Source organism: Ailuropoda melanoleuca, chromosome 7 (assembly GCF_002007445.2).
Source record: "Ailuropoda melanoleuca isolate Jingjing chromosome 7, ASM200744v2, whole genome shotgun sequence".
Classification (NCBI taxonomy): domain Eukaryota; kingdom Metazoa; phylum Chordata; class Mammalia; order Carnivora; family Ursidae; genus Ailuropoda; species Ailuropoda melanoleuca.
In genome coordinates, this window is record NC_048224.1 from 42033705 (window position 1) to 42058846 (window position 25142).

At 46.2% G+C, this 25142-nt stretch overlaps 1 protein-coding gene across 1 annotated transcript in view; it reads right to left on the reverse strand.

The window, feature by feature from the left end:
- TNC (tenascin C) overlaps positions 1 to 25142 on the reverse strand; it is a 73287-nt gene that overhangs the window by 40719 nt on the left and 7426 nt on the right. Inside the window, 11 exon segments of the mRNA XM_034664389.1 lie at positions 1684 to 1956; positions 2560 to 2832; positions 3575 to 3815; positions 3817 to 3848; positions 11933 to 12196; positions 13665 to 13754; positions 14002 to 14187; positions 15362 to 15631; positions 21926 to 22082; positions 22786 to 22901; positions 23854 to 24117. Coding sequence (XP_034520280.1) covers positions 1684 to 1956; positions 2560 to 2832; positions 3575 to 3815; positions 3817 to 3848; positions 11933 to 12196; positions 13665 to 13754; positions 14002 to 14187; positions 15362 to 15631; positions 21926 to 22082; positions 22786 to 22901; positions 23854 to 24117 — 2166 coding nt within the window.

Genomic DNA, 25142 nt, shown 5'->3' on the forward strand with positions numbered 1-25142 from the left:
ATTCTTGGCTCGGTTCTTTCCCTCCCACCCTTCTGCAAGTACTTTGTGCCTGAATGAAGAATGTCGGCACCACGAAGCAAAGCCATTTGTGCAAAATGAGTGCCCACTTTTAATTAAAAGTGATTATGTTTTGCTCGGTAAACGGTGCAGAGCAGGGTCCACTATTTATCTTTCTACCACGTAGGAGGGAAATTTAATGTAGTTCTTTTTGCTGATTTAGGAAGTCTGGATTCTGAACATGGCAAAACCCACTGCTTAGTGGAACACCTCTGAGGATTAAATGCAATCTCTCAGACTCCTTTTAAAGGCTAAAGGGGCATGGATTCGAAGTTAGAAAAGAAAATATCTGTAGGGATTTCAGCCAAAAAAATGCACCCGAGGTCCTTATTCCCAGGTATTTTAGGACTCCGTGTGCTGTGAGGGTCTGAGCAGACTCAGCCTGTTAGAGGGGCTGATTCAAGCTGTACCACGCGACTGGGTGCTTTTTTTGGGGGGGAGGGATCAGAGCAGGAAGTCCCCTCTGCCTCCCTAGCTCACCGAGAAGAGCTGTCCATTTATCTGTCATGGAGTGGGGTTCCTTGTGAGATTTCACGTGCAAAAAGAGTTCTGTTGCTCAAAACAAAGGTTTGCATACTACAGATAGAGACCGTTAGCATCCCGGATCCAGACCACACGGACCTCAAAGCCCCTTTTGCTCATTTGGTCTGAAGATGTTTCAAGCAGCACAGGACAATATAACCTGGCCAGCGTACGTGGATTGCGACATCGCCTTTCTCATTATTGGAATTGTGTGTAGTTTCTAGCAAGGACCAAATTTACTTGGTATACGTGAGCAGGAAGAACAATTTATTTGAATTAGGTTATTTGGGTGGTATTATCGAAACACAGGACTTATAGAGAAGGGCCAGGACTGAGGGCCCAGCATAAAAACCCTACCAAAAATTTGGCCCATTTGCCTCTTTTAAGGCTGTTTCTAAAAACCTCACAAACAGTACAGAGTTTCCTGTAACAGATGGAACAGCATATTTCCAGCACAAATTGAGATAAATTGTTTTTCCTCCCCCAACTGAATGAAAAACATTGAAGTCACATGTGGCTGTTCTTTCTTGGAAACGTACCTGCTTTCCTGAGTGTCTGTTAAGGGGAGAGAGAGACTCGGACGGTTTTGGCTGAAGATGGCCAGATCATTTCAAAGGTTATTCCATAGAGATGTGCCCACAAGATGGACGGCAGTCAGGGACTCGGAGGCCAATCATGATAAGATTTCTCTAGAAAGTTTTGACCTTATTCTGGTGCCAGAGCCCTACTGTTTCTGCTATTTTCATTATGATATGTTGCTACCTGACGTATTTACCTATTTGCTGTTCAGTGTTTACTGAAGGATGGGAGCTTTGCTAAGCACTTTCCGTCATGGTTTCATTCAGTGCTCAGGACGATGTTCTCAGGTGGGGTATTATCTCTGAACTGAAGGTGAGAAAAGAAGGCTCAGAAACGTCTAATGATAGATCCAAGAACATCCAGCCAGGAAAGTGGAATTCCAACCCAGACCTTCCCGAGTTAGAACTTGCATTTGCGCTGCCTGTTAGAAGCATTGAGATAAAACTCTGACGCATGGGGAATGTTCTCTGAGCCAAAAAGAGGTTGGCTCAGTCACGTCCCTGGTATGGGAGGAGGGTCCTATACCTGTGACGGCCTCCACAGCAAGGGGTGGAGTGCTGTGGCCTCTGACCTCGCCGTGCAGGGTGATCGTGTAAGGAGTCCCGGCCCTGAGGCCTGGGACTTCCACAGAGCGCAGGCTGCCGGGAACCGTGAGACTGTGAGCTTCCTTGGCCTGGTCAGCCTCCTGGATCTCAATGACAAACTGCTCATAGATCCCATCGGGGGCAGTCCAGTCCAGAGTGAGGCCATCCCAGCGAACCTCGGTCACTGTGAGGTTTCCCAGATCCGGACGCCCCTCTGCATGAGGACATAGAGTGGCTGGGTTACTGAAAAAGGATTGCAGGCCGGGATCAGGTGAGAGGACACTTTGGCTGAGGCTGGGATGAGTTGTCTGGTGAGTGTTGATTACAGATGCGTGATTTACCGCAGGTGTTGAGCACTCTGCCTGTTGGCACCAAAGCCGGGGTTTTTCTCTTTGGTCTCTGGGAGTGAAAGATAGTTCTAGGAATTGTTCATAACTTCCATTCTTAACATTTAAATGGGGCTTTGGGGAATCTCTTAGTGTGTTCTTAAAATGAGCTCAGACCACTTTTTTTTTTTCCACTTGCAAACACTGTGCTTTCCAATTTCTTAGCTATTATGACTGCAACTTGCTTCGAAAGAAAAGTCACCTCTCACTTTTGTAAGGGAAGAGTAGGTGGAATTTTCCATGGAATTGGCTACCATGCTAGACTAGGACTTGGCCAAATAAGGGATATGACATTTGGAGGGAAGCGGGGATGATTCACCGGTGTTCCCCAATGTGGCCGAGGCTGAGCCCAGTTTACAGCAGGAAGAGCTCTGATCCTTCCTGAGCAGAGAAAAGGAGAGGAAGCAGATTAATGAACTAGTCTAGAATACCTGTCAAGACTTCAACAGAGAGAGGAGTCGTGCTGAAGTCCTGCGTGACCCCACGGATGGTAATGGTATAATGAGTGGCTGCTTTGAGCCCGGGCAGGTCCACAGACCTCAGTCCTCCCAGGACTGTGAGGTTCTGGGCTGCCTCGACCGAGTCAGTCTCCTGCACCTGAATGAAAAACTGTTCATAGGCTCCTTCCGGAGCAGTCCAGTTGAGTCTGAGGGCATCCCAGCCCACCTCGGACACCGTGACCTCTCCCACATTGGGAGTTTCCCCTGGAGAAGGACAAAGAACATGTTTAATGACCAAATCACACAGCAAGATCCAGGGAATCTTGAACACCAGAACAGGCTTTACATTACTTAAAAATATAGGACTTTCTTTAGATAAACATGCATCATGCAGCCTCCTGAATTTGAGAAATAGAGCAAAAAGCATGAGGTCTAGAAAAATATTTGTCATCTTATTTTATTCAAGAATGGCCCCAACCTTCAGTGGACAGGGAGATTAATTTCGTGACTTTTTTTTTCCTTTTAAATACGATGCCTTCACATCCCTTACCAGGAGGGAGTCTGTTTGTGAAGCCAAATATCCCCGCCACTGGGGCTGTGTGTATTGTCCCCAGGCAGGGCTCCGCACAGTCCCAAAGGGTGTTGTTCACATAGGGTGCGGTGTCAAAGGAGCCCCTGGAGTCACACAGCCTGACGGCTCCCCTTTGTTAGACACCAGAGCGCTACAACTTGGGGCAGAACAAGTCCATTCAAAAGTGAGTTGCGTCTGATGATCCGTGGGTAGTTTCCTGTTAGGGACAAAAGAAACTAGAAATNCATAGGGTGCGGTGTCAAAGGAGCCCCTGGAGTCACACAGCCTGACGGCTCCCCTTTGTTAGACACCAGAGCACTACAACTTGGGAAAGAACAACAGGTCCATTCAAAAGTGAGTTGCGTCTGATGATCCGTGGATAGTTTCCTGTTAAGGACAAAAGAAACTAGAAACGGAAGGGTGAGAGAGAGGTACCTGTGGAGGCCTCGGCAGAGAGCACCGGTGTCCTATAGCCCCGGATCACCCCGTAGATGGTGACTCTATAAGGGGTGGCGGCCTTGAGGCCCGGGACGGCCACGGCCCGCAGGCTGCCAGGCACCGTGAGGTTCTGAGCTGTCTCCATCCTGTTGGCCTCCTGCACCTGAATGACAAAGTGCTCATAGGCCTGGTCAGCTGCGGTCCAGTTGAGTTTGAGGCCATCCCAGCCAACCTCGGTCCACGGTGAGGTTTTCCAGTTCAGGGGCATGGCCTGAATAATGACAGAGATGGGTCAGTTAAGCCATTCCTCAAACCCCTTTCCTTCTGGGAACCCAGAAACGGCAAACCCATTGCCAATGCTGCAAAGGCCTGTGGTGGGGGCCAGGGTGGGGCCGAGCGCCATGTTTCTCTCACTGCATCCTTCCCCCAGTGCCGCTGTCGCCATCAAAACATCAACAGAAAACTCAATATAATACTTATTTGCCTGTTGCCTCTTTGGGTGTGTCTTTTGGAAATGGTATTTTCCTACTGACCAGTGTCCGGTGGATCTAGAAAACTCTACATATCCATGTTAGTAGTGCTCTAGGCTTTGGTTTCCATTTTGGAAAGTGTCTATCATCGTAAGGATGAGATCATAAGGACCAGCGTCCGGCTCTTCTCAGGATTCTTGGTCTGAGCTGCTCAGCCTTCTGTATTTTGAGAAAATTGGCTCCTCTTAGATTCCCTTCCTTTTCATGCTTCCTCAATCTCGTCTAGGAGATCTGTTTTATAGTCTCTATGCTGGGATTTTAGTCAGTTTCCGGAGCTCAAGTCAGTTTACATAAAACCACTTCGGGAGGATCAGAGATAAATGAACATGATCCAAGGAAGGCCGTACTGAGGAAAGCGAGGAGTCTTTGCAAAACCGCCCCTTACTAGAGAGAAAGACTGAGGCTTTGGACAAACGGAGCTTATAAACCTCAATGAAAACCGAAGGTGCCATCGTCATTCATCTCCCGAACACAAAAAGTACAGCAACAACACACCTGTCTGATTACCCCTTCCAGGTGATAATTTGCCCAGGGCTGAGCTTAAGTGGGCTTGGCGTGACCTAGGAAGAAAGGATTTTCCCTGGAAATGGATCCTGTAAACAACAGAGCAAGAACTGCCTCATGAGCTCACTGAAAGGAACAAATTGTTTCTCTATTCATGCCTCCCATTGGCTGCTGGTTTCAAAAGAGCCCAATGTGCCCATTAAAGCACGCTTCTAACTTAAAAATCCTGGCTTGATTGGATTGAAGATTTCCTTTCTGAGGGAAAAATATTTCTTTTCAGGAATCTATTTAATTCAGACTTTTCCAAGTTCTGGGAAAGGTTCTCCTTAATGTTTCATGTTGACAAAGCCTGCACTCCTGCAAATCTTGTTTCATCTGGAACAGGGGTCTGCAGACTATGATCTGAGGGTCAAATCTGGCCTACTGCCTGTTTTTGGTAATGAACTGCTAACAACAGTTTTTTATATTTTTTAATGGTTGGGGCAAAATCCAAAAAGAAGAATATTTCACGATATATGAAAATACAAATGAAATTCAAATTTTGGTGTCGTAAATAAAGTTTTATTGGAACATATAGCCATGGCTGTACATTCACGTATTGTTGATGGCTGCTTTGGTGCTAAAGACACCCTTGAAGAGTTGTGACGGAAACCTTATGGCCTGAAAAGTCTAAAACATTTACTATCTGGCCCTTTACAGAAAATGTTGGGCATACCTGACCCTGAACTACATTCCATGGGCTCCTCATATAACCCAAATTCATGCCTTGAAGCTCACCCGAAGCCCTGTAGCAGTTCTTAACCACACAAACGCGACCTCGATGAGAAAGACAGCACCTAACACACCTCGTTTTGGGGAAAGAAAGGGAGAGTCAGCCATCCTTAAACCCCTTGGCCCTTGTGAGGCCAAGAGCAGTGCTCCAGATAGAACAGTCATCTCTTTGACCTTGGGATTTAAGCACAACTAAAATCAGGAGTGTGTCCTTCTCAAATATTCTGGTAGTCTTCATGCATGAAGAGATACAGGACAAAATCAGTCTAAGCAACTCTTTAAGGTTAGAAAAATTAATCCTATCATCCACAAATGCCCCCTATGACTCATCCCACTTTCCTCTTTTTTTCTCCTCCTGCTGTCAAAACTGCTTGTCAGGAACTTGGATGGCACTGACAAGTTTCCTCTTTATGTGAATTAAGTCACTGTCTTTCCTTCTTGGCTAACCGCTTTTTAAGCTGTCTCTCTAATTCATGCATAAAGCTTCCCCCCCCCCATGAAAACCATGTTGCAGGAGAGGTGAGGAGAGTTACCTAACTGGGGCAGGGAGGAGGGGCTATGGATGGTCTATGAAAGCTCTTGCAGTAAAGATGGATGGAGAGAGGACAGGAGGGGATGTGCAGTGGGAACTCTCTCTTCCTGACAGAACCATCTTTTCTCTTTGGATCGGCTTTTTTTTTATATGCCACTGACTTTATTATATGACCACCCCTCTCGTCCTGTTTCATCCGTTCTTACAGGTGACAGAGTGACTTTCACGGAACATCATGTTGCTCAATAAACAGTAATAATCACGGTGATATTTCCACCAAAACGTTTGACTGTTCTTCCACTTTTTTTTTTCCTTTGGATAAGCAGGTCAAGAAAGAGTATCAGTTTATCTTTAGTGAGCCGTGCTGTGACTGTTCCTGTTATGGGTGCTATTGGTCCCCTGCCCCCCACCCCATCCTTTCACTAAACACATGCTAGTCAGATAAGTAACAGGTGTAACTTCAATGAATGGAGTTGATAGATAAATTGAAGGGAGAGAGATAATTATGAAATTAGAGGGAAAAATACTAATAAAAATACAGTGGACAACAGCTGAGGTGGGGACTAAGAGGTTTCACATAAATGCAGAGTCTACATTTCAACAGCAAATGACACACTGGTGGCCTTACTGTCCCAGAAGCCCAGTGTTTCCGCTGTATAGTTCCACGCTGGATTTCTTGGCATTTCTTTATGAAAAGGCTGTTGTCTTTTTCTTACAGCTGTGCACTGGCATCCACCCTCTGAACAATGTGAGTGGGCCTGGGAAATCAGAATTTCGAAATCCCATTTCTATGCTCATGGTGGGTTGACCAGCTGGCCTGGAGGAATTTCAGGCTGTGCCAACTTTAAACCTTCAGATGTGCCAACTTTAAATCTTCCACCATCTTGTAGATGGTAATTATCAAGTGCTAGCTGATTAGGAATTCACATTCAGTGTTCACTGATGGGAGAGAGTGATTCTCCCACAGCAGGTGGATGGCCAAATTCAAGCCTGAGGACCCCAAAGGGTAGATTTAATTGCCTTGATCTCATCTTATAAAGTCAAGATAATTAAAATTAAAAGCCTTGCCTGCCTTTAAACTTTTCAGGGACTCTTTATCACTGTCAAGAATGGAGACCAAGCCTGTTAGCATGATACTGACTGCCCTTTGTAGACCGTCTCTGATGATGTCTCCAACCCCATACCTTGCTGTTCTCCTGCTCCATCATAGAGCAGGACTGGACAGCTTGTGTTTCACTACTATGAAGTTGCTCATGCCTGTGAGCTTCTCACATGCTGTTCCTCCTGCTGGAAATGTCATTACCCCCTTCTGCACTTCCTTTCTTCTTTTCCTCTTTGAGGACTCAGCCAAGTGTCATGTCTTCCAGAAAGCCTTCTCTGATATCCTTCCTTTCCTTCGCTCAGGTCTCGAATGGGTCTTGTTTCTGCTCCCATAGCTTCCCACACTTCCCTCTAAACAGACTGGTTATATTCTTATAATTTTGATTTTGGTTCTCTCTTTCCCATTGCAAAGGGCTTCACTGTGTGCCTTTCTGTTCCACACAGGCACCAGCATTGCCTTACCCATAGCAGTTAGGTAATAAATATTTGTTGGATGGTTAAGTATTTGAATAAATTCAGGTTGCTCCCTGAATAAATCAAAACGGCATCACAGCAGAATGTTCCCTATCACTTGCAGCTGTGACTGTAAGAAAAATCCCACCTTTCTGTTTCCCAAACCCATGAGAATTACTGGGCTATCACTAGTGAGTCCTCTGCTGGTATGGAAAGTGCTTAATTGGCCTTGCATTTTACACAGTCTCTCTGCTCTATGTCCCTACTGCTCACAACAAATTCATGGCCTCCGACTTAGCAGGGTTTCACTGAGTTATCAAAATATAAATGCAGGGGGTGGGGCATGGGGGAGATGCCGGGCATGGGGGAGATGCCTGGCACACACTAATTTTCCTCAACATTAATGGGATTCTACCTTTCTCTCACTTTCCTTTTCTCTCTCTTTCCCTCCTCCCCTCTTTCCATCACCCCTTTCCTTTCTCCCTCCCTCTTTTCCTTCCTTCCTTTTCTGTCTAGAGTAAGCTTAATTGAAGACAGCAGAATCACTTCCCTTTCCTTCCCTTAATCCTAAACGGAGAGAATTTGGGTTGTTAATACAGAAGTAGAAGGAAAAGACCAGGAGAGTCAACAGAAACACTACCACTCTGGAGCAGCTGGGGTTCCCAAATGCTCACGAAGCACATGTCTCGTGCTTGGCTGTGTCTAAGGCACTGGGGACGCTGCAGCACGGGATAAAGGAGGTAGAGTCTTTACCTTCTGGTCGGTAGTGGGAGGCAGGTCCTAGGCAAGTAAACCAACTACTGAATAATATCAGGCCAGATAAGTGTCATGAGGAACTCTGCAGCAGCCTGAAGGGGTAAATCAGGATGGGAACACCATTTCAGACTGGTGGCCAGAAAAGTCTACTGAGAGGACACTTGAGCTGAATACAATGAGGGAGATGCCGATGAATAACTAGGAGAAGAGTGGTATTTAGGCAGCAGGAATAGCATGTGCAAATGCCCTGAGGTGGAAGCAGGCTTGGCATACTCAAGGAACAGCGGGAAGGCCAGGGTGACCAGGGTGAAATGAATAAGGGGACAAGTGGTGGGAGTGAGATCAGAGAGACTGGAAGGGACAGATTCTGTAGGGCCACGTAGGCTGTGGTAGGGTCTCTGGATTTTATTTCAGGTGTGATGGGCAGCTAGCTTACGCATACTTGTAATTTGGTTCTGTGTCAAGGACAAAGCTTGCCCTTTGGCTCAATTTCATGGCTAGAGCTCTGGAATTCCCTGGGAAAAAATGCTTTGGGGGCAGCCAATTCCGCATCTTCTCCATAAGACCCGTGGAAAATGAGCAGCACTTTGCAGACTTCTGCTATTAAGAATCTGGTGATGGGGGCACCTGGCAGGCACCTGTCGGTTGAGCATCCAACTCTGGGTTTCAGCTCAGGTCATGATCTCAAGACTGTGGGATCCAGCCCCACATCAGGCTCTGTGCTCAGCGTGGAGTCTGCTTGAGATTCTCTCTCCCTCTCTGTCTCCCTCTACCCCTCCTGCTCATGCTCTCTTGCAAATAAATAAATAAATCTTTCAAAAAAAGAGATAAAAAAAAAAGAATCTAGTGACGCAGAACAGGGAGTCCCTTTCTTCTGAGGTTTGAACCTATGGCCCTTTGATATCGCGGGACTCAAAACCACACAGTACCTTTGCCCAAGAGCTCCCACGTGATCTGTTTCTTTTTTCTTCCCATATGTGTTTTCTTCCCATATGTACAAGGCCAAGTGCCTATACTTGTACTCATTTCCATAATCCACAACGGAGTCCTGTTTGCCTTTATGTGTCTGTGCAAAAGCTTCCTCCCATTTTAAGCCTTTCCTGATGCCTGGAAATCATCCTGTGCTCCCACTGCACCCTCTGTACCCCCAATTCTAGCAAGCGGACTGTTGTGTTGTTGTCTGTCAATCTGTGTACCAGCAATTTCCCCGGCAGCACAGATCTGTCCCAACTCATCTACTGTCCACAGAACTTAGCACACGGAGCTCATCTGTAAACATTATGGGTCAAGGAATGTAGAGGACTTGAAAGGATAGAATTCGAGAAAAGGAAAGAGATGTCCACCTCACTTTTAATGAAATAAAATTGTCCTATGGAGAAAGCCCTAGGGAAAAATATTCTGCAGACTGTGCAGGAAGAGCCAATAAAAGGGACTCTGCATATTTTTCCTGTAATGAAAGATGTCTTTAAATAGACAACACGATTTTTTGGAAACCATATTAAGGATGTGTGGCTGGGGAAATGAAACCACTGAGTCTCTGGGATGCCAAAACTGGGCTCTTAGTCAGAGACCAAGTAATCCCAGCCTGTGGTTCACTTGAAAGCTTTCATCTTCCTGGGCTGCTGAGGCCTGGGGGCTTCCCCACTGGAGACCGGGGATAACCTAGCTACAGCCAGAGGGTAAAATGATTGAGTAGAGACAGGAAACTCTTTGATAAAGCATTTGTTGAACTCAGGGAAAGATGAAGAGAGAGAGAGGGAGAGTGAGAGAAGGAAGAGGAGGAGGAAAGGAAGTAGAAAGAAGAGAAAGAAATGCCTTCTCTCTTGTTTTCCAGATTCATTTGCTGTCCGTCCCTTGACACCTTATGACAAGCTCATGTTTATAAAGCTGACACATTCAAATCTCTACCCTGGATTTTTTTCTTCTGGATTCTATTTTGCCCTCTGAACTGCCCCTCCAGAGCACCCTTGATGATCATATCATAGCTGGCTGGGAAGCAGTGTGCACACACAGCACACTTCAGACTCTCTGAAGAGGCTGCTCTTTGTCCAGCAAATATCCCTTCTCTCTCCCTTATAAACAGCCACAATTTTATGTGGGCAGCAACAAGCTGAGCCAGACTGCCTTTCCTAGACTTGCTTATAGTGTGGAGTGGCCCATAAAATATGAGTAGAAATCAATGGTGAGGTTTCTAGAAAGACTCATCTAGGAGGTGCTCCTTCTTGGTTTTGGTTCTTCCTCCTTCAGGCTGCCTAGTACACAGATGTGAAGGCTGCACTGTGGCAGCCATATTGTGACATGAAAGTGACTTTGTAAACGGAGCCAAGGACTAAGAATGGTGGAACAGAAAAAGAGAAGGAGCCCAAGCCCCTGATACCTTGGAACTGCTGTGCCAGACCTGAACCACCTAGCCTCAGATTTACCTTAGGAGAAGAAATCAACTTCCATCTTGTTGAAGTGACTGTTTTTTGAGTTCTCTGTTATTTGCAGGGGAAGGTGCTCATACATGACAAAGACTCTTCAAGGCATTTCCAGATTTGCCCATCAGTGTGACCCCTTTTCTGCTTATTAAGATTGAGTTGGACTAACATCTCTGCCATGACACTTTGTCCGGCTGCCCCTGATTCTCCCAGTCACGCCCTTTCCTGGATGGTGTTCCAGTTAACATTCTGCTATCTAGTCTTCCCCACGGACAGTGAGCAAGAGCACATGAGTGAAAATAACGATGCTACGTACATGACCCGCTTTCCCCTCAAATATCAGCACGCTACAATGTATACAGTGGGTTCTCAGGAAAGACTAATTACATTGAGACTAAAGACTATTACTTGTCAAGCCCATTTTCCACCTACACTTCTTGAACGGTTTGGGGCCACAACTCTATGCATATATTTTTTATATAGGAAGAATGGACTTTCTTTCTGATTATTTTTTCAACTTAGCTACCGTGGAACTGTGGCCGCTGGTACGAGGAACGGGATATTTGGGCTAGAAGGAACACCAGAGATCAGGATTTAGCTGTCATGGAAAAACCAAGTTCGCCTCTTAAAGACTAGGAGAAAAGAGAAAATGAGGAGGGCGCTGTGCAGGCCTCAAAGGATCATACACAACTTTTCAGGTAACCTTAGAGGGAAGTAAAAGACCTGGAATAAAAACATTTAGTGGGATGGGCGCCTGGCTGGCTCAGTCGGTGGAACGCGTGACTCTTGATCTTGGGGTCATGAGTTCGAGCCTCATGTTAGGTGTAGAGCTTACTAAAATAAACAAACAAACTTAAAAACATTTAGTGGGAAGTAACCAAAAAATTATTACCAATATCTTGGTCATCTTGAAAAAAAATAAAGTAAAAAGTAAATTAATTGTTAGGCTAAAGAGGGAGGACAAAAAATAAACAATTTAAAAGACTCTGTAAAATGCACAAAATTAATTAATAAAAAAAAAAAAAAGAACCAAAGACAAGCACAAACCCTGATGCTTTTAAGTTCTCCTAGGAAGAAATATTTAAAAAACGCTAGTGAGTCCCCCGCAAGAAGACTTTGCTGAATCAGTTAACAGAGTTTGAAAAGAGAAGTAAGTCGCTCCTTCAAAGTGCTATGTAGAGAAAGTTGTGCATTTTCCCACCTTCCCTTGTGGAGACAGCCTGACTTATGGGTCTGCAAACCTCAGAATCAACAGAGCGTCTGGAGGGAGTTCAGAGGCTGACCTCACCTGTGGATGACTTCACTCGTGCGGGTTTGCTCTTGTGCCTGCCCTTCTCCGCAGTAAGGAGGATGCTGTATTCCTTCCCGGGTTCCAGGCCTCTCAGGACATAGGAGGTGGTGTCTCTTGGAAGTTTCACCTCCACTGGCTGGCCTGAGGGCAGGCTGTAGTTGAGGCGGTAATGGTCAAACTTGGCTGAGGGCCTCCTCCAGAGCAGGGTCAGGTTGGTCTCTGTGGTTTCAGAAACCCGCAGGTCCTTGGGCGCGTCTATGTCTGGGAGGAAAGCAGAGAGATGAACAGGCCTCAAGCTGGGAGGCAGGGCTGCTCCTGGGGCTGAAAGGCAGCTCTGGGCTAGGATCCTAGCTCTGCCCTACAGGGGGCTGTGTGCCTTCAGGTGACTGTCCCATCTGGGTCTATTTTCCCCTCTCTAAGATGCCAAGGTACAGCGCCTCGTTGAGTTTTGGAAGATTAAAAAGAATATAGTGGCATATACCCATACCATGAAACACTACTCAATTAAAAGCATCTAAAAAGAACTGACCGTTGAGAAACAATTTGAATGGACCTCGAGAGAATTAGACTGAGTGAAAAAGCCTATCGCTGCAGAATACATTCTCTGTATGATTCCTTATGTGTAGCATTCTTGAAATAACAATACAGAGATGAAGACTAGGGATTGCCCAGGGTTAGGGAGAGGGGGCTGGGAGGGAGGTGCCTGTGGCTATAAAAAAGGGGACAAAAGTGGCCCTAGTGATGGAATTATTCTGTGTCTTAACTGTACCAGTGGATGAAAAAAGTTTTGCGGGATAAAACTGTGTAAGACTAAATACGCACACGCACAAAAATGAGTTGCATGCACCACTGGTGAAACGTGCATAGGGCTGATAGATTGTCTCAATGTCAGTCTCCTGGCTGTGATGTCGTTCAGTGGCTACATAGTTGTTAACCATTGGAGGAAACCCCGCAAAGGGTTTAGGGGGATCTCTCTGTATTGTTTCTCACAACAGCATGTGGATTGACAATTACCTCAAAATAAAAAGATAAAAAAGAGTGTGAGTGTGTGTGCTCAGCACGGGGGCCGGCATAGTGAGGAAGTTCCAGGAGCGTGGTCTACGTCCTCTTTGCACACCAGACCCCTTTTCTTCACGGTGCCTGGGGCAAGTAAGGAGGAGGCTGGTGGAGAAGCAGAGGGAAGAGTTTTCTTTAACAAATTTTCCGGTGGGCAGGTGGAGGGTGGGACTTGAGGAAAGAATCAATCATGGCTTTAAGTCACACAGCTCCTCGCCACCCTCCTCCAGCTGGAGCTTCAGGATGTAATGGGTAAGAGCAAAGTCTGTCTGAAACTATGTCCCTGCTCCTTACGATTTGTAGGACAATGGTATGCTATAAAAGTCAGGTGTTTTCTAAGAGAAAACCTCCCAGATGGGTTTGGATTAGTCCACGGCTTATTAAAAAAAAAAAAAAAAAAAAGGACCTGATTACCAACTTAATAAAAGTTCGCAGGTTTCTTATAGAATCTGGTTCCAATTTCTCCTAAAAGAAATCTCATTTCCCTTCAGGATCATTTAGATGCAGCGTGCTTATGTCACTTTTGAATTAGACAGCTGGGTTAGATGATCCTAGGGGCCCCTTTCTCTTCTGTGCATCCACTGTTTCTTTCAAAATAGGTTTTCTGCCTCCTGCGCCCCAGCGCGTCTGCCAGCGCCAACCCAGCCGTGGTGGGGATCCAGGGGTGGCTCACCTGTGGCCGCGTTGATGGTGGCCGGATCGCTCTCCTTGTCTGCCTTCACAGCGGACACTCCGATCCCATATTCAGTTCCCGGCCTCAGACCTAAGGGAGAATGGGCAGGCGGATATTCAGCCCCAAACTGGAAAGACTTTCAGAGGGTCATCAAAATAGCCCTGAGCTGCCCATCGCTGGAGGCTATGATTTCTGTGTCTGATACGTTCTACGGACTGCCTCGCTCAAGTCCAAGTGAGAGGAATTGCTGGGAACTGCACTTTTTTCTGTATGTGGAGGGCTGCAAAATAGGGGCATGCCCCCCGCGGGCAGGCTGGGTCTGGGATACAGAGCTCACCTGTGAGCGTGGTTCTGGTGGTGGCTTGCTGGCTCCTTGGGACTTCGACCTCGGCATGGTCACCTCCGGAGATGGGGGCGTACTTAATTCTGTAACTGTCAACGGCCGCCTTGCCATTCTTCCATTCCAGGGTGATGCTGGTGTCCGTCTGGGAGACGCGACGGAGATTCCTAGGAGCATCCAGGCCTGTTTGGAAGAGGAAAGGACATTTGCATTGAAAAGACCGGCACAAGGAGCATGGGAGTCTGACAATACAAGCTGAGACATGACAGGCACCTGCCATTGGAGAAAAATGACAACATCTCCCCCCACCCACCTCAATACCTGATGCACAGATCTAAATAAATACTGCATATTGAGCACCTTTCCTCATTATTTCATTTCATTTTATTTTATATTATTTTTTTTACCTTTCCCCATTAATAATGTGTGTGATATTCTAGTCATTCACATGCACCTCAGATTTTATGCTTAAAAAACTATACAGAGACTTACAAATAAGGTCTGTGAGTATAAGAACTGATCTGTTGTGCCCATCACTGTATTTCTAGTAATTCATGCGGTGCTTACTGAGCTCTGAAAAAATATTTATTGACTCAATGATTGATGGACACATTGGGACTTCTAAGAAAATGTCACAGGGGCACCAGGGTGGCTCAGTCAGTTAAGCCTCCATTTTCAGCTCAGTCAGGCTCTGCGCTCAGCAGGGAGTCAGCTTGAGGGTTCTCTCTCCTTCCCTCTCCCTCTGCCCCTACCCTCTCTCTCTCTCAAGTAAGTAAATAAAGTCTTTAAAAGAACAATGGGGGGGCGCCTGGGTGGCACAGCGGTTAAGCGTCTGCCTTCGGCTCAGGGCGTGATCCCGGCGTTATGGGATCGAGCCCCACATCAGGCTCCTCCACTTGGAGCCTGCTTCTTCCTCTCCCACTCCCCCTGCTTTGTTCCCTCTCTCGCTGGCTGTCTCTGTCAAATAAATAAATAAAATCTTTAAAAAAAAATAAAAGAACAATAAAAGAATGCCACAGGCTCAGAGGTTACAGGCATCTTTCTCATTTATGCTTTCCATAAACTGTATTTTATTATGAAAATATTTATTTGAATCTTATTTTAATCAAAACTTCTTTTGTCTGAGATTATCAGACCAGCACCTTCTGGTTTTGTTTTTTTTAGAAAGTTATTTGGATATTGTTTTTTTCTTTAAAAAGCTAATCAATTGCTACAATATTTTAAAATAAACATTTAAAGGAATAATTTCCCTTTCTATTTTCCTACTGTCAAAGGAGCCTGGAAGACTCCACAGCAGATTGGGACACAAGTCTCACAACCCTTCTCTCCTGGCTGTCCACCGGAGAAGGTCTGCTACCTGTTGTGAAGGTCTCCTTGGTCGGGTTGCTGGACATGTCACCCCTGCGGGAGATGAGGGACACCTCATACTCGGTGTCCGGCTTCAGGTTCCCAATGGAGTACTGGTTCTCATCGTGAGTGAGATCAATGGTGGTGCGGTCGCCAGGCACATCTTTGATTCCGTAGGAGAGCTCAACGCCATCAATCTCAGCCAGGGGCTTGAACCAAGTGATCAGGGCCGTGGTGTCTGTGACATCTTTCACCTCGATCTGGCTGGGAGCGTCTAAGCCTGTGATGGGCAGACGGCAGAGTGGTTTCAGAGATTGGGGCTGGGGCCAGGGGCTTAGCAGAGAGGGGCTTGCAGCCATCCAGCTCCATGCACGGACAGCTCAGTGTCTCCTGACCCTCTGACCTTCTTTCGTCTTTCTGAGTCCCCACTTCCCATCTGACAAGCTCTAGGTAAGGATGATCAGAACCGCTCTGCCGGGTTCCTTGTTTTTTCCAACATGAAAGGAGACCATGCTTGTGAAGCACCTAGCACAGAGCCTGGAGCATGGCAGCTACATGAGAAATGATCGTGGCCCTCTTATCATTATCATTATGGTTCTCATGAATTGGAGAAACATGCTTAGGGCCTTTTTCATTTAAAAAACATTGATTTGCATCTGAAACTCATGATGTAGTATAAGTTGGCTAATTGAATTTAAATACAAGAATAAAAAATAAAAAGCATTGATTTCGTCTCTCTGGCTTTTTATTAGGCAAAACTCCCTGAATGGTTGATAACTTCTCCATCACAATTATGGAGCCCAAAAGTGAGGCCACCCTTGGCTTGGCCAGGTATGGAGAGTTACTTGTGAGGAAAGAATTCAGGCAGGAAGTCATGGCTTGTCCCAAGCCCCGCCATCCTTGTGCCTTCATCTCAGCCCTCCTCCCTTCCCACCCACCCCTGTGTTGTCGTGCTGTGCTGTGTGCTGTTGTGTTGTGATGGCAGGCGTGGCATGCTATTTCTCAACTCCTGGCCTCTGCACTTGCTCTTCTCTTGTGTCTTCTTCCTGCGATTGCCCCTCCTTCTCCAAAAAATCTCCTATTCATCCTTCAAAACCCCACTTCTATGTCACTTCCTAACGAGAGTCCTCTTTGACCCTTGTTGTAATCAGGTGAACACATGCACCCTCCCCAACAAGTCTAAAGCTTCAGTTTTTGTAAGATGAGTAAGTTCTAGAGACGTGCCGGACAGCACAGTGCCTGTGGGTAACAGTACTCATTGAAAGAGTACATCTCGTTCTAAGTGGTCTTTGCACAATTAAAAATAAGAGAATCCTAACGCACTTTTTTCACTGTTCTGTAAAATATTTCTCTACAATTTACTCAAACTGTATTATTCAACTTAGATAGGGTCTCAATTCATTTATTTAGAGAGTGGATCTTTGACCCCTTTTAGTCCCTGGCATAGCATCAGACTTTGTCATTTATGTCTGAATTTTTTTTTCTAATTATATAAACAATTTTAATGCAAACATTAAAACAGACCGAGAATTTGGCAAATGCCTAAAATTAAGATTTTAAGGCATTTAGCTGATGTTTCTTTATTTCTACAATTTAAAAATAGCTATGTTTGTGTTTTCAGCATTGGTTGAGGAAACAACATCAAATGAAAGGAACTTCAGTGTTATCTAGAGAATGAGAAGGAGGAATAAGTCCTATCTGACTATGAGAAACCTGCAGAGTCTATTATTTGAATTCTAAGCGTTGATCCATCCATCAGTCTCAGCTTATGGACAACAAACCCACAGAATAAATAATGAAAACAAAGCTACAATTCAACAGTGAAGCTGCCTGTCCCCTGTTCTTACAGGTGCTAGCAAGCCCCCAAACTACACCTGCTACTGTCCTCAGCAGCCCTTTCGTAAGACTGGGATTGAGTCAAGCTCACTGACCCCTCTCACCCCCCAGATTTGGGACCCTTGAATAGTGGAGACTAGCACTGCTGTGGCTTCCTACATGCCAAGCATAGTGCTCTGTCTTGTATGTCTGAACTCTCATGACAACCCTGCAAGGACACTATAAACCCATGTTCCTCATGGTAGGTCATAGGCTTATAAGAAGTAAAACTTCACAAGGTGATGGTGAGTGGTGAAGCTGGAATTCATACTCAGGTCTGTTTGGGTCCAAAGCCCCACGCTCTTGCTCCTTTAAATGTGAATGCCTCTCAGTTAGTTAAGCATCTGCCTTCGGCTCAGGTCATGATCCCAGGATCCTGGGATCGAGTCCCGCATTGGGCTCCTTACTCAGTGGGGAGACTGCATCTCCCTCTGCCTGCCGTTCCTCCTGTTTGTGGGCTCTTTCTCTCTCTCTCTCTCTGACGAATAAATAAAATCTTACGGGAAAAAAATGTGAACGCTTCTCAAAAGCATCCAGAAATGGGTGTAATATAGCCTTATATTGATACGAGCAGGAAGGAGCCACTTTGTCACCCAAAATTTAAGGTCCTTTAAACCTGGATAAAGTTCAGCTATCAGCAAAATGAACATGTAAGTGTCTGCCTCTCAGTGTTGATATTTATGTGATTAAGGAACTTTAGCTGCTGGGATGTTTGTCCTTTGAGAAGAATAAAGCAGCTAATCCCCAGAATTAGATTAAAAAGCCAGGGGCGGGTAAATGGTTTTTTGTAGTTTGGGTGTGCTCTCCCCATAGCAGGCAAGCATTTGCTGGATCTTTTCTACGTCTTTCTGGTGATCTAATGATTTTTTCCTCTCAATACCTGTTCTCTACCTACCACAGAGGGATGGTGTCAGAATGATGGAAAAGACTTGCCTATAAAGGAGACAATCTAGGAGTTGGCTCTGAGCTAGGCAAAATGTGCAAATATTTAAATGCAAGATGTTCTTTCTTGTCATTAGTCAACAGATTTAACTTTTCCAACAACCTCCTGCCAAAAAGAATCAGTTCCTTAAACAGTTGGCACAGATGCTATCTCGAAGAAGATAAAGAGGTTTTCCCAAATGGCAATGCAAAATAATTTTATTTATTTATTTATTGATGTTTAAAATTTTGCTTCTTGGTAGGACAACTCCAAATCCAGATTTTCTTTTCCCCCCTCAGCAAACGATCTAGTAGTGCTAAATTCTATTCTACCCCCAAGAAGTTCTGACATCTTTATTATTGAGTGATTTAATTTACGTTCCTATTGGAGATATGGGATGAACATCCTACATAGATGGGTGCCTTGTCAATGCTAGTGGTAAAGGGGTGAAAGTTCTAACACTGGATCCTCACTGACAACTGTGGCCCCATGGTGGCCCAGTTGTTCACCACGTGGCATTTGTTAAACTGATTTCGATTCCCTAAGCCTCAGTTTCTACTCTTGAAAAATAGTAACAATGATATTTGCCCTACGTCTTTCACAAGACCAGTGTATCCGGCTGGATGATACGATAGGTTATTTATAATGGTCTCTCTTATTGATCTTCCTATAGCTGTGCCCTCTTTGAGATGTCGCTTTGAGGCTCCTCTCATCAAGGGACAGTTCTGTCCCCACCCCTTAAATGTGGACTTGCCTTGAGATGTGCTTTGACAGAGTGACACAGTGCTCAGCTGCCGTGTGAGCAGGCCCAGGTTAGCATACTGGAGGCTGAGAGACCATGGGAAGCAGAAAGGCACGTCCTGGTTGAGGCCACCCGAGGCCCACCAGCCCCCAGCCCACACAGATGCAAAAGCGAGCCCACTCAAAACCAGAATTGCCCAGCTGAGCCCAACCCCAAATCACCAATGTGCAGAACTAGCGTTTTAAGCCACTAAGTTTGGGGCTTGTTTTTTCATGTAGCAACATCTAGTTAATGCAGAAGATAGATAAGAGGAAACGTTCTCAAGCAGAGGCGCTCTGGGGTACAGTCAGCTTCATCACGGGTCTGTGCTAGTAAAGGTGATACTCACGGGTGGTGGTCACCCTCTTCAGGCCCGGGCCCCGGGTATTGTTTTTCACGATGTGCAGAGAGATCTCATATTCTTGCCCCGGAGCTAGGCCAGTCTGCCGGTATGTGGTCTCTGGCCTCCTCAGGCTTTTGGTGATCTCTCCCTCATCTTCTTTATTCTGAAAGATAGGAGCACCTTGGTAAGACCTAAAGAAGGTTCCGGTCTCTTCTTCTCTGTGACTCGNTGGTGATCTCTCCCTCATCTTCTTTATTCTGAAAGATAGGAGCACCTTGGTAAGACCTAAAGAAGGTTCCGGCCTCTTCTCTGACTCACTCCTTCCGCATCCACTCCTTCACTAAGCTCTCCCCAGGCAGCAGATCAGCATGGCAGGGGCTGAGGACACACAGAGGATAAGGACATTCCTCGAGGTGGCTTCTCCCTCTTGTAAACCTCTCTACTCGCTCCTTTGACGCTCAAGTCAAGTGCCAGGATGTGGGAGCCAAAGCAGCCTAGAGCCACAGATTCAGTTCTTCCTTTGATACACTGAGGAGCGAGCATCAGAGAAGCTGCGTGGCTGTCCCACTGGCACCCAGCTAGTTAGTGGCAGAGCCTGGGCTCAGACTCAGGAACCTACTTTCCTGCCTCTCATGTGCTCTAAGGCCCAGAGAGAAGGAATACTCAATCTCAGATATGCCTGGAGGCATTTGGAGACAGAGCTCATTTGTTTCCTTCTGAGTAGAGATCTGCCAGACTGAGGAGCAAGGGGACTGCTCAGCATCTATTTGAGCTCACAGCCCTAAGGGCTATGCTTACTGACTCATTAAAATCACTTAAAATATATATGCACACATGTAGGGGCTAACTAACTACAGCCCCGTCTCCCACCAGAAGCTTAGGAAATAAAAGTCCATAGAGTGCTCAGACTGTCTTTCAGATCCTTGAGGTCACATACGCCCGCTCCTCTGTGCTCCTTACCATATTCCGGAAGATGATCTCCCACGTTTCAAAAGCGATGTCCAGAGGATCCCATTCCACTTCCACAGATGTCTCCTTGATGGACTTGAACTTTAGGCCTTCAGGTGCAGGCAAGTCTGTCAGGAAGAGCAGAGGGAAGGATGGCTCCGTGTTGGGGGTGGGGAGGCGTGGACACAGAGGTGATTCCCCTAAACCCACCCCTGTCAGAGCTGGATTCTATTTTTGACTATTTCTGGGATGCTGTTTACTACGAGGCAGTGTGACAATTAGCATTAGGATCCACCCTATGATTAAATCCTGGCAGTTTCATATGGTGAAGCCATATGAACCCCGGGTTTAGAATCAGACAGACTTGGGCTCGAATCTAAGCTCCACATTACAAGCTTTGTGTGCATGGGCAAGTTGCACAAAGGGCACCAAGCCTCAGCTTCTCCACTCGGGAGGAAGAGGTAAGTATGCCTGTTCTTGGGAATGTTTTGAGGACTGAGTGGTAAGTTTCATGTTGACCGCTGGGCACGGTTCCTGGTGCATGGCACATTTCAATACGTGGCAGCCAACGTTATGTTTACTAAGCAAAAATAAGGACCAATTTCTAGCCACAACTTGCTTTTTAGGTATGAGAGGAATTATACTGATGTTGGATTCTTAAAGGAACAATTGAACCCTAATGTTTCTACTTTTTTTTTTTTTTTAAATATGTAGACGATGAGCTCCATAGATAGGTAGTAGTAGAATAGAGCGGGTAAGAGCATAAACCCGCAACCAGAGTGCCAGGGTTTAAATCCCATCTTATTAACAGTCCGACTGGGGAGGANCTTGGTAGGACAACTCCAAATCCAGATTTTCTTTTCCCCCCTCAGCAAACGATCTAGTAGTGCTAAATTCTATTCTACCCCCAAGAAGTTCTGACATCTTTATTATTGAGTGACATTTAATTTACGTTCCTATTGGAGATATGGGATGAACATCCTACATAGATGGGTGCCTTGTCAATGCTAGTGGTAAAGGGGTGAAAGTTCTAACACTGGATCCTCACTGACAACTGTGGCCCCATGGTGGCCCAGTTGTTCACCACGTGGCATTTGTTAAACTGATTTCGATTCCCTAAGCCTCAGTTTCTACTCTTGAAAAATAGTAACAATGATATTTGCCCTATGTCTTTCACAAGACCAGTGTATCCGGCTGGATGATACGATAGGTTATTTATAATGGTCTCTCTTATTGATCTTCCTATAGCTGTGCCCTCTTTGAGATGTCGCTTTGAGGCTCCTCTCATCAAGGGACAGATCTGTCCCCACCCCTTAAATGTGGACTTGCCTTGAGATGTGCTTTGACAGAGTGACACAGTGCTCAGCTGCCGTGTGAGCAGGCCCAGGTTAGCATACTGGAGGCTGAGAGACCATGGGAAGCAGAAAGGCACGTCCTGGCTGAGGCCACCCGAGGCCCACCAGCCCTCAGCCCACACAGATGCAAAAGCGAGCCCGCTCAAAACCAGAATTGCCCAGCTGAGCCCAACCCCAAATCACCAATGTGCAGAACTAGCGTTTTAAGCCACTAAGTTTGGGGCTTGTTTTTTCATGTAGCAACATCTAGTTAATGCAGAAGATACATAAGAGGAAACGTTCTCAAGCAGAGGCGCTCTGGGGTACAGTCAGCTTCATCACGGGTCTGTGCTAGTAAAGGTGATACTCACGGGTGGTGGTCACCCTCTTCAGGCCCGGGCCCCGGGTATTGTTTTTCACGATGTGCAGAGAGATCTCATATTCTTGCCCCGGAGCTAGGCCAGTCTGCCGGTATGTGGTCTCTGGCCTCCTCAGGCTTTTGGTGATCTCTCCCTCATCTTCTTTATTCTGAAAGATAGGAGCACCTTGGTAAGACCTAAAGAAGGTTCCGGCCTCTTCTCTGACTCACTCCTTCCGCATCCACTCCTTCACTAAGCTCTCCCCAGGCAGCAGATCAGCATGGCAGGGGCTGAGGACACACAGAGGATAAGGACATTCCTCGAGGTGGCTTCTCCCTCTTGTAAACCTCTCTACTCGCTCCTTTGACGCTCAAGTCAAGTGCCAGGATGTGAGAGCCAAAGCAGCCTAGAGCCACAGATTCAGTTCTTCCTTTGATACACTGAGGAGCGAGCATCAGAGAAGCTGCGTGGCTGTCCCACTGGCACCCAGCTAGTTAGTGGCAGAGCCTGGGCTCAGACTCAGGAACCTACTTTCCTGCCTCTCATGTGCTGTAAGGCCCAGAGAGAAGGAATACTCAATCTCAGATATGCCTGGAGGCATTTGGAGACAGAGCTCATTTGTTTCCTTCTGAGTAGAGATCTGCCAGACTGAGGAGCAAGGGGACTGCTCAGCATCTATTTGAGCTCACAGCCCTAAGGGCTATGCTTACTGACTCATTAAAATCACTTAAAATATATATGCACACATGTAGGGGCTAACTAACTACAGCCCCGTCTCCCACCAGAAGCTTAGGAAATAAAAGTCCATAGAGTGCTCAGACTGTCTTTCAGATCCTTGAGGTCACATACGCCCGCTCCTCTGTGCTCCTTACCATATTCCGGAAGATGATCTCCCACGTTTCAAAAGCGATGTCCAGAGGATCCCATTCCACTTCCACAGATGTCTCCTTGATGGACTTGAACTTTAGGCCTTCAGGTGCAGGCAAGTCTGTCAGGAAGAGCAGAGGGAAGGATGGCTCCGTGTTGGGGGTGGGGAGGCGTGGACACAGAGGTGATTCCCCTAAACCCACCCCTGTCAGAGCTGGATTCTATTTTTGACTATTTCTGGGATGCTGTTTACTACGAGGCAGTGTGACAATTAGCATTAGGATCCACCCTATGATTAAATCCTGGCAGTTTCATATGGTGAAGCCATATGAACCCCGGGTTTAGAATCAGACAGACTTGGGCTCGAATCTAAGCTCCACATTACAAGCTTTGTGTGCATGGGCAAGTTGCACAAAGGGCACCAAGCCTCAGCTTCTCCACTCGGGAGGAAGAGGTAAGTATGCCTGTTCTTGGGAATGTTTTGAGGACTGAGTGGTAAGTTTCATGTTGACCGCTGGGCACGGTTCCTGGTGCATGGCACATTTCAATACGTGGCAGCCAACGTTATGTTTACTAAGCAAAAATAAGGACCAATTTCTAGCCACAACTTGCTTTTTAGGTATGAGAGGAATTATACTGATGTTGGATTCTTAAAGGAACAATTGAACCCTAATGTTTCTACTTTTTTTTTTTTTTTTAATATGTAGACGATGAGCTCCATAGATAGGTAGTAGTAGAATAGAGCGGGTAAGAGCATAAACCCGCAACCAGACTGCCAGGGTTTAAATCCCATCTTATTAAGAGTCCGACTGGGGAGGTGCTGCTGACCATTTACTCTCAGTTTTCTCATCTGTAAAATGGGTTAATAATTGTCCCTATCTCACAGGGTTATGGTGAGTTAAATGAATTACTAGATGAGGGGTTTCTTTTAAAAAAAATTCAGCACAACGATGAAAGGACAGCAATGCATACGGGGGCAAAGGTGAAGCAGTGACCCGTGGGGGTGGGCCATGCACAGGGCAAGCCGAGGGCAGTAGAGGCTGCGGGGGTGGGGGTGGGTTCTGCGCACTCACACGTGGCCACCCTGGCGCTGACGGGAATGCTCTTCTTGTTCTCCAGGATGGCGAAGACACGGATAAAGTACTCCACGCCGGGCTCCAGCTCCCGGATGGTGGTGGACGTCTGGTCCCCGGGCACGCGGAACTGCATTTCCAGGCCGTCCTCGTGGGTGGGTGTGTACATGACCAGGTACTCCGTGACCCGCATCTCATTGCCCCAGGCCAGGTTTACGGTCTCTTCCGTCACTTCTGTCACGATGAGGTCTTTGGGAGGGGACACTGGCAGGAAGACGAAAGGACAGCTTGGGTCAGGTGGTGTCAGTAAGGTCCTCCATAAACTCTCTAGGTTTGTTTCCTTTCACTTGTCCCCTCCACTGCCAATCACAGAGCCCTAAAATCCAGCTTCCATTAAAATGAAAAACCTGTCAAGGACATCCTGCTGTGATTTAACTTGAAAACCTTTGGTGACCTTCAGGCTAAAGTGCTGGGTCTGCAGGGTGGCCTTCAGGCTTCTTTGTGACCTGGCCCCTCCGACTTCTCTACTCTCTGGACCTTAGCTCATATTCAGGCCATTTGCATGGGAACAGGCAGCCTGAGCTTGGCTCCCTGCTCTGAACTCGAGGTCATACATCGTCAGTGCTGGAAGGGTATCTGGGGCTCATTTGGTCCAATTTTTCATTTTCTAGATGTGAGTGAGGCAGAGGGACTGGCCCAACTTTGCTCATCTCATCAAATTTGGGACTCACACCTCCTCCCTGCCAGCCTGCTGTTCTTTCCAACCAGGCTTCCCTGCCTTGAGCCCATTAAACACATTTATTTATGCATATCAACGATACCTTTAATCGGGGCAGAAATTCTCTATTACAACAGGTATAGTCTGGGTGGATGAGAGGAGTGCAAAGAAGACCTTCAACAAACATGAGCATTATCATTCTTGTATTTTCACTCAATCCAAGTTTATTGAGCACTTACTGTGTACTGTGCCTAGTGCTTTCAGGATAGCACTCCTTGAAGGAGCTCATAATCCTTGGGATTGAAGACAGTTATGAAAAAATGAGTTGAGAAATGGGTCTACCTCGTAAGTGATTAATTAGCATTTACTCTCTTGCTGAGAGTAAAAATTCAGCTCAGTTGAATGGACAGTGAGATTACATAAAATAAACTGTAATCTCACTGTCCATTCAATTGAGCTGAAATTTGCTTCCCTCCAAATAGAGGGATTTAGGTTATCTTTGGTTTGGTGTCGGTAGAGGTAGGAGAGAAGGTTCATATTTAGCAAAAAAGACTTTTCATTTCATCTACCT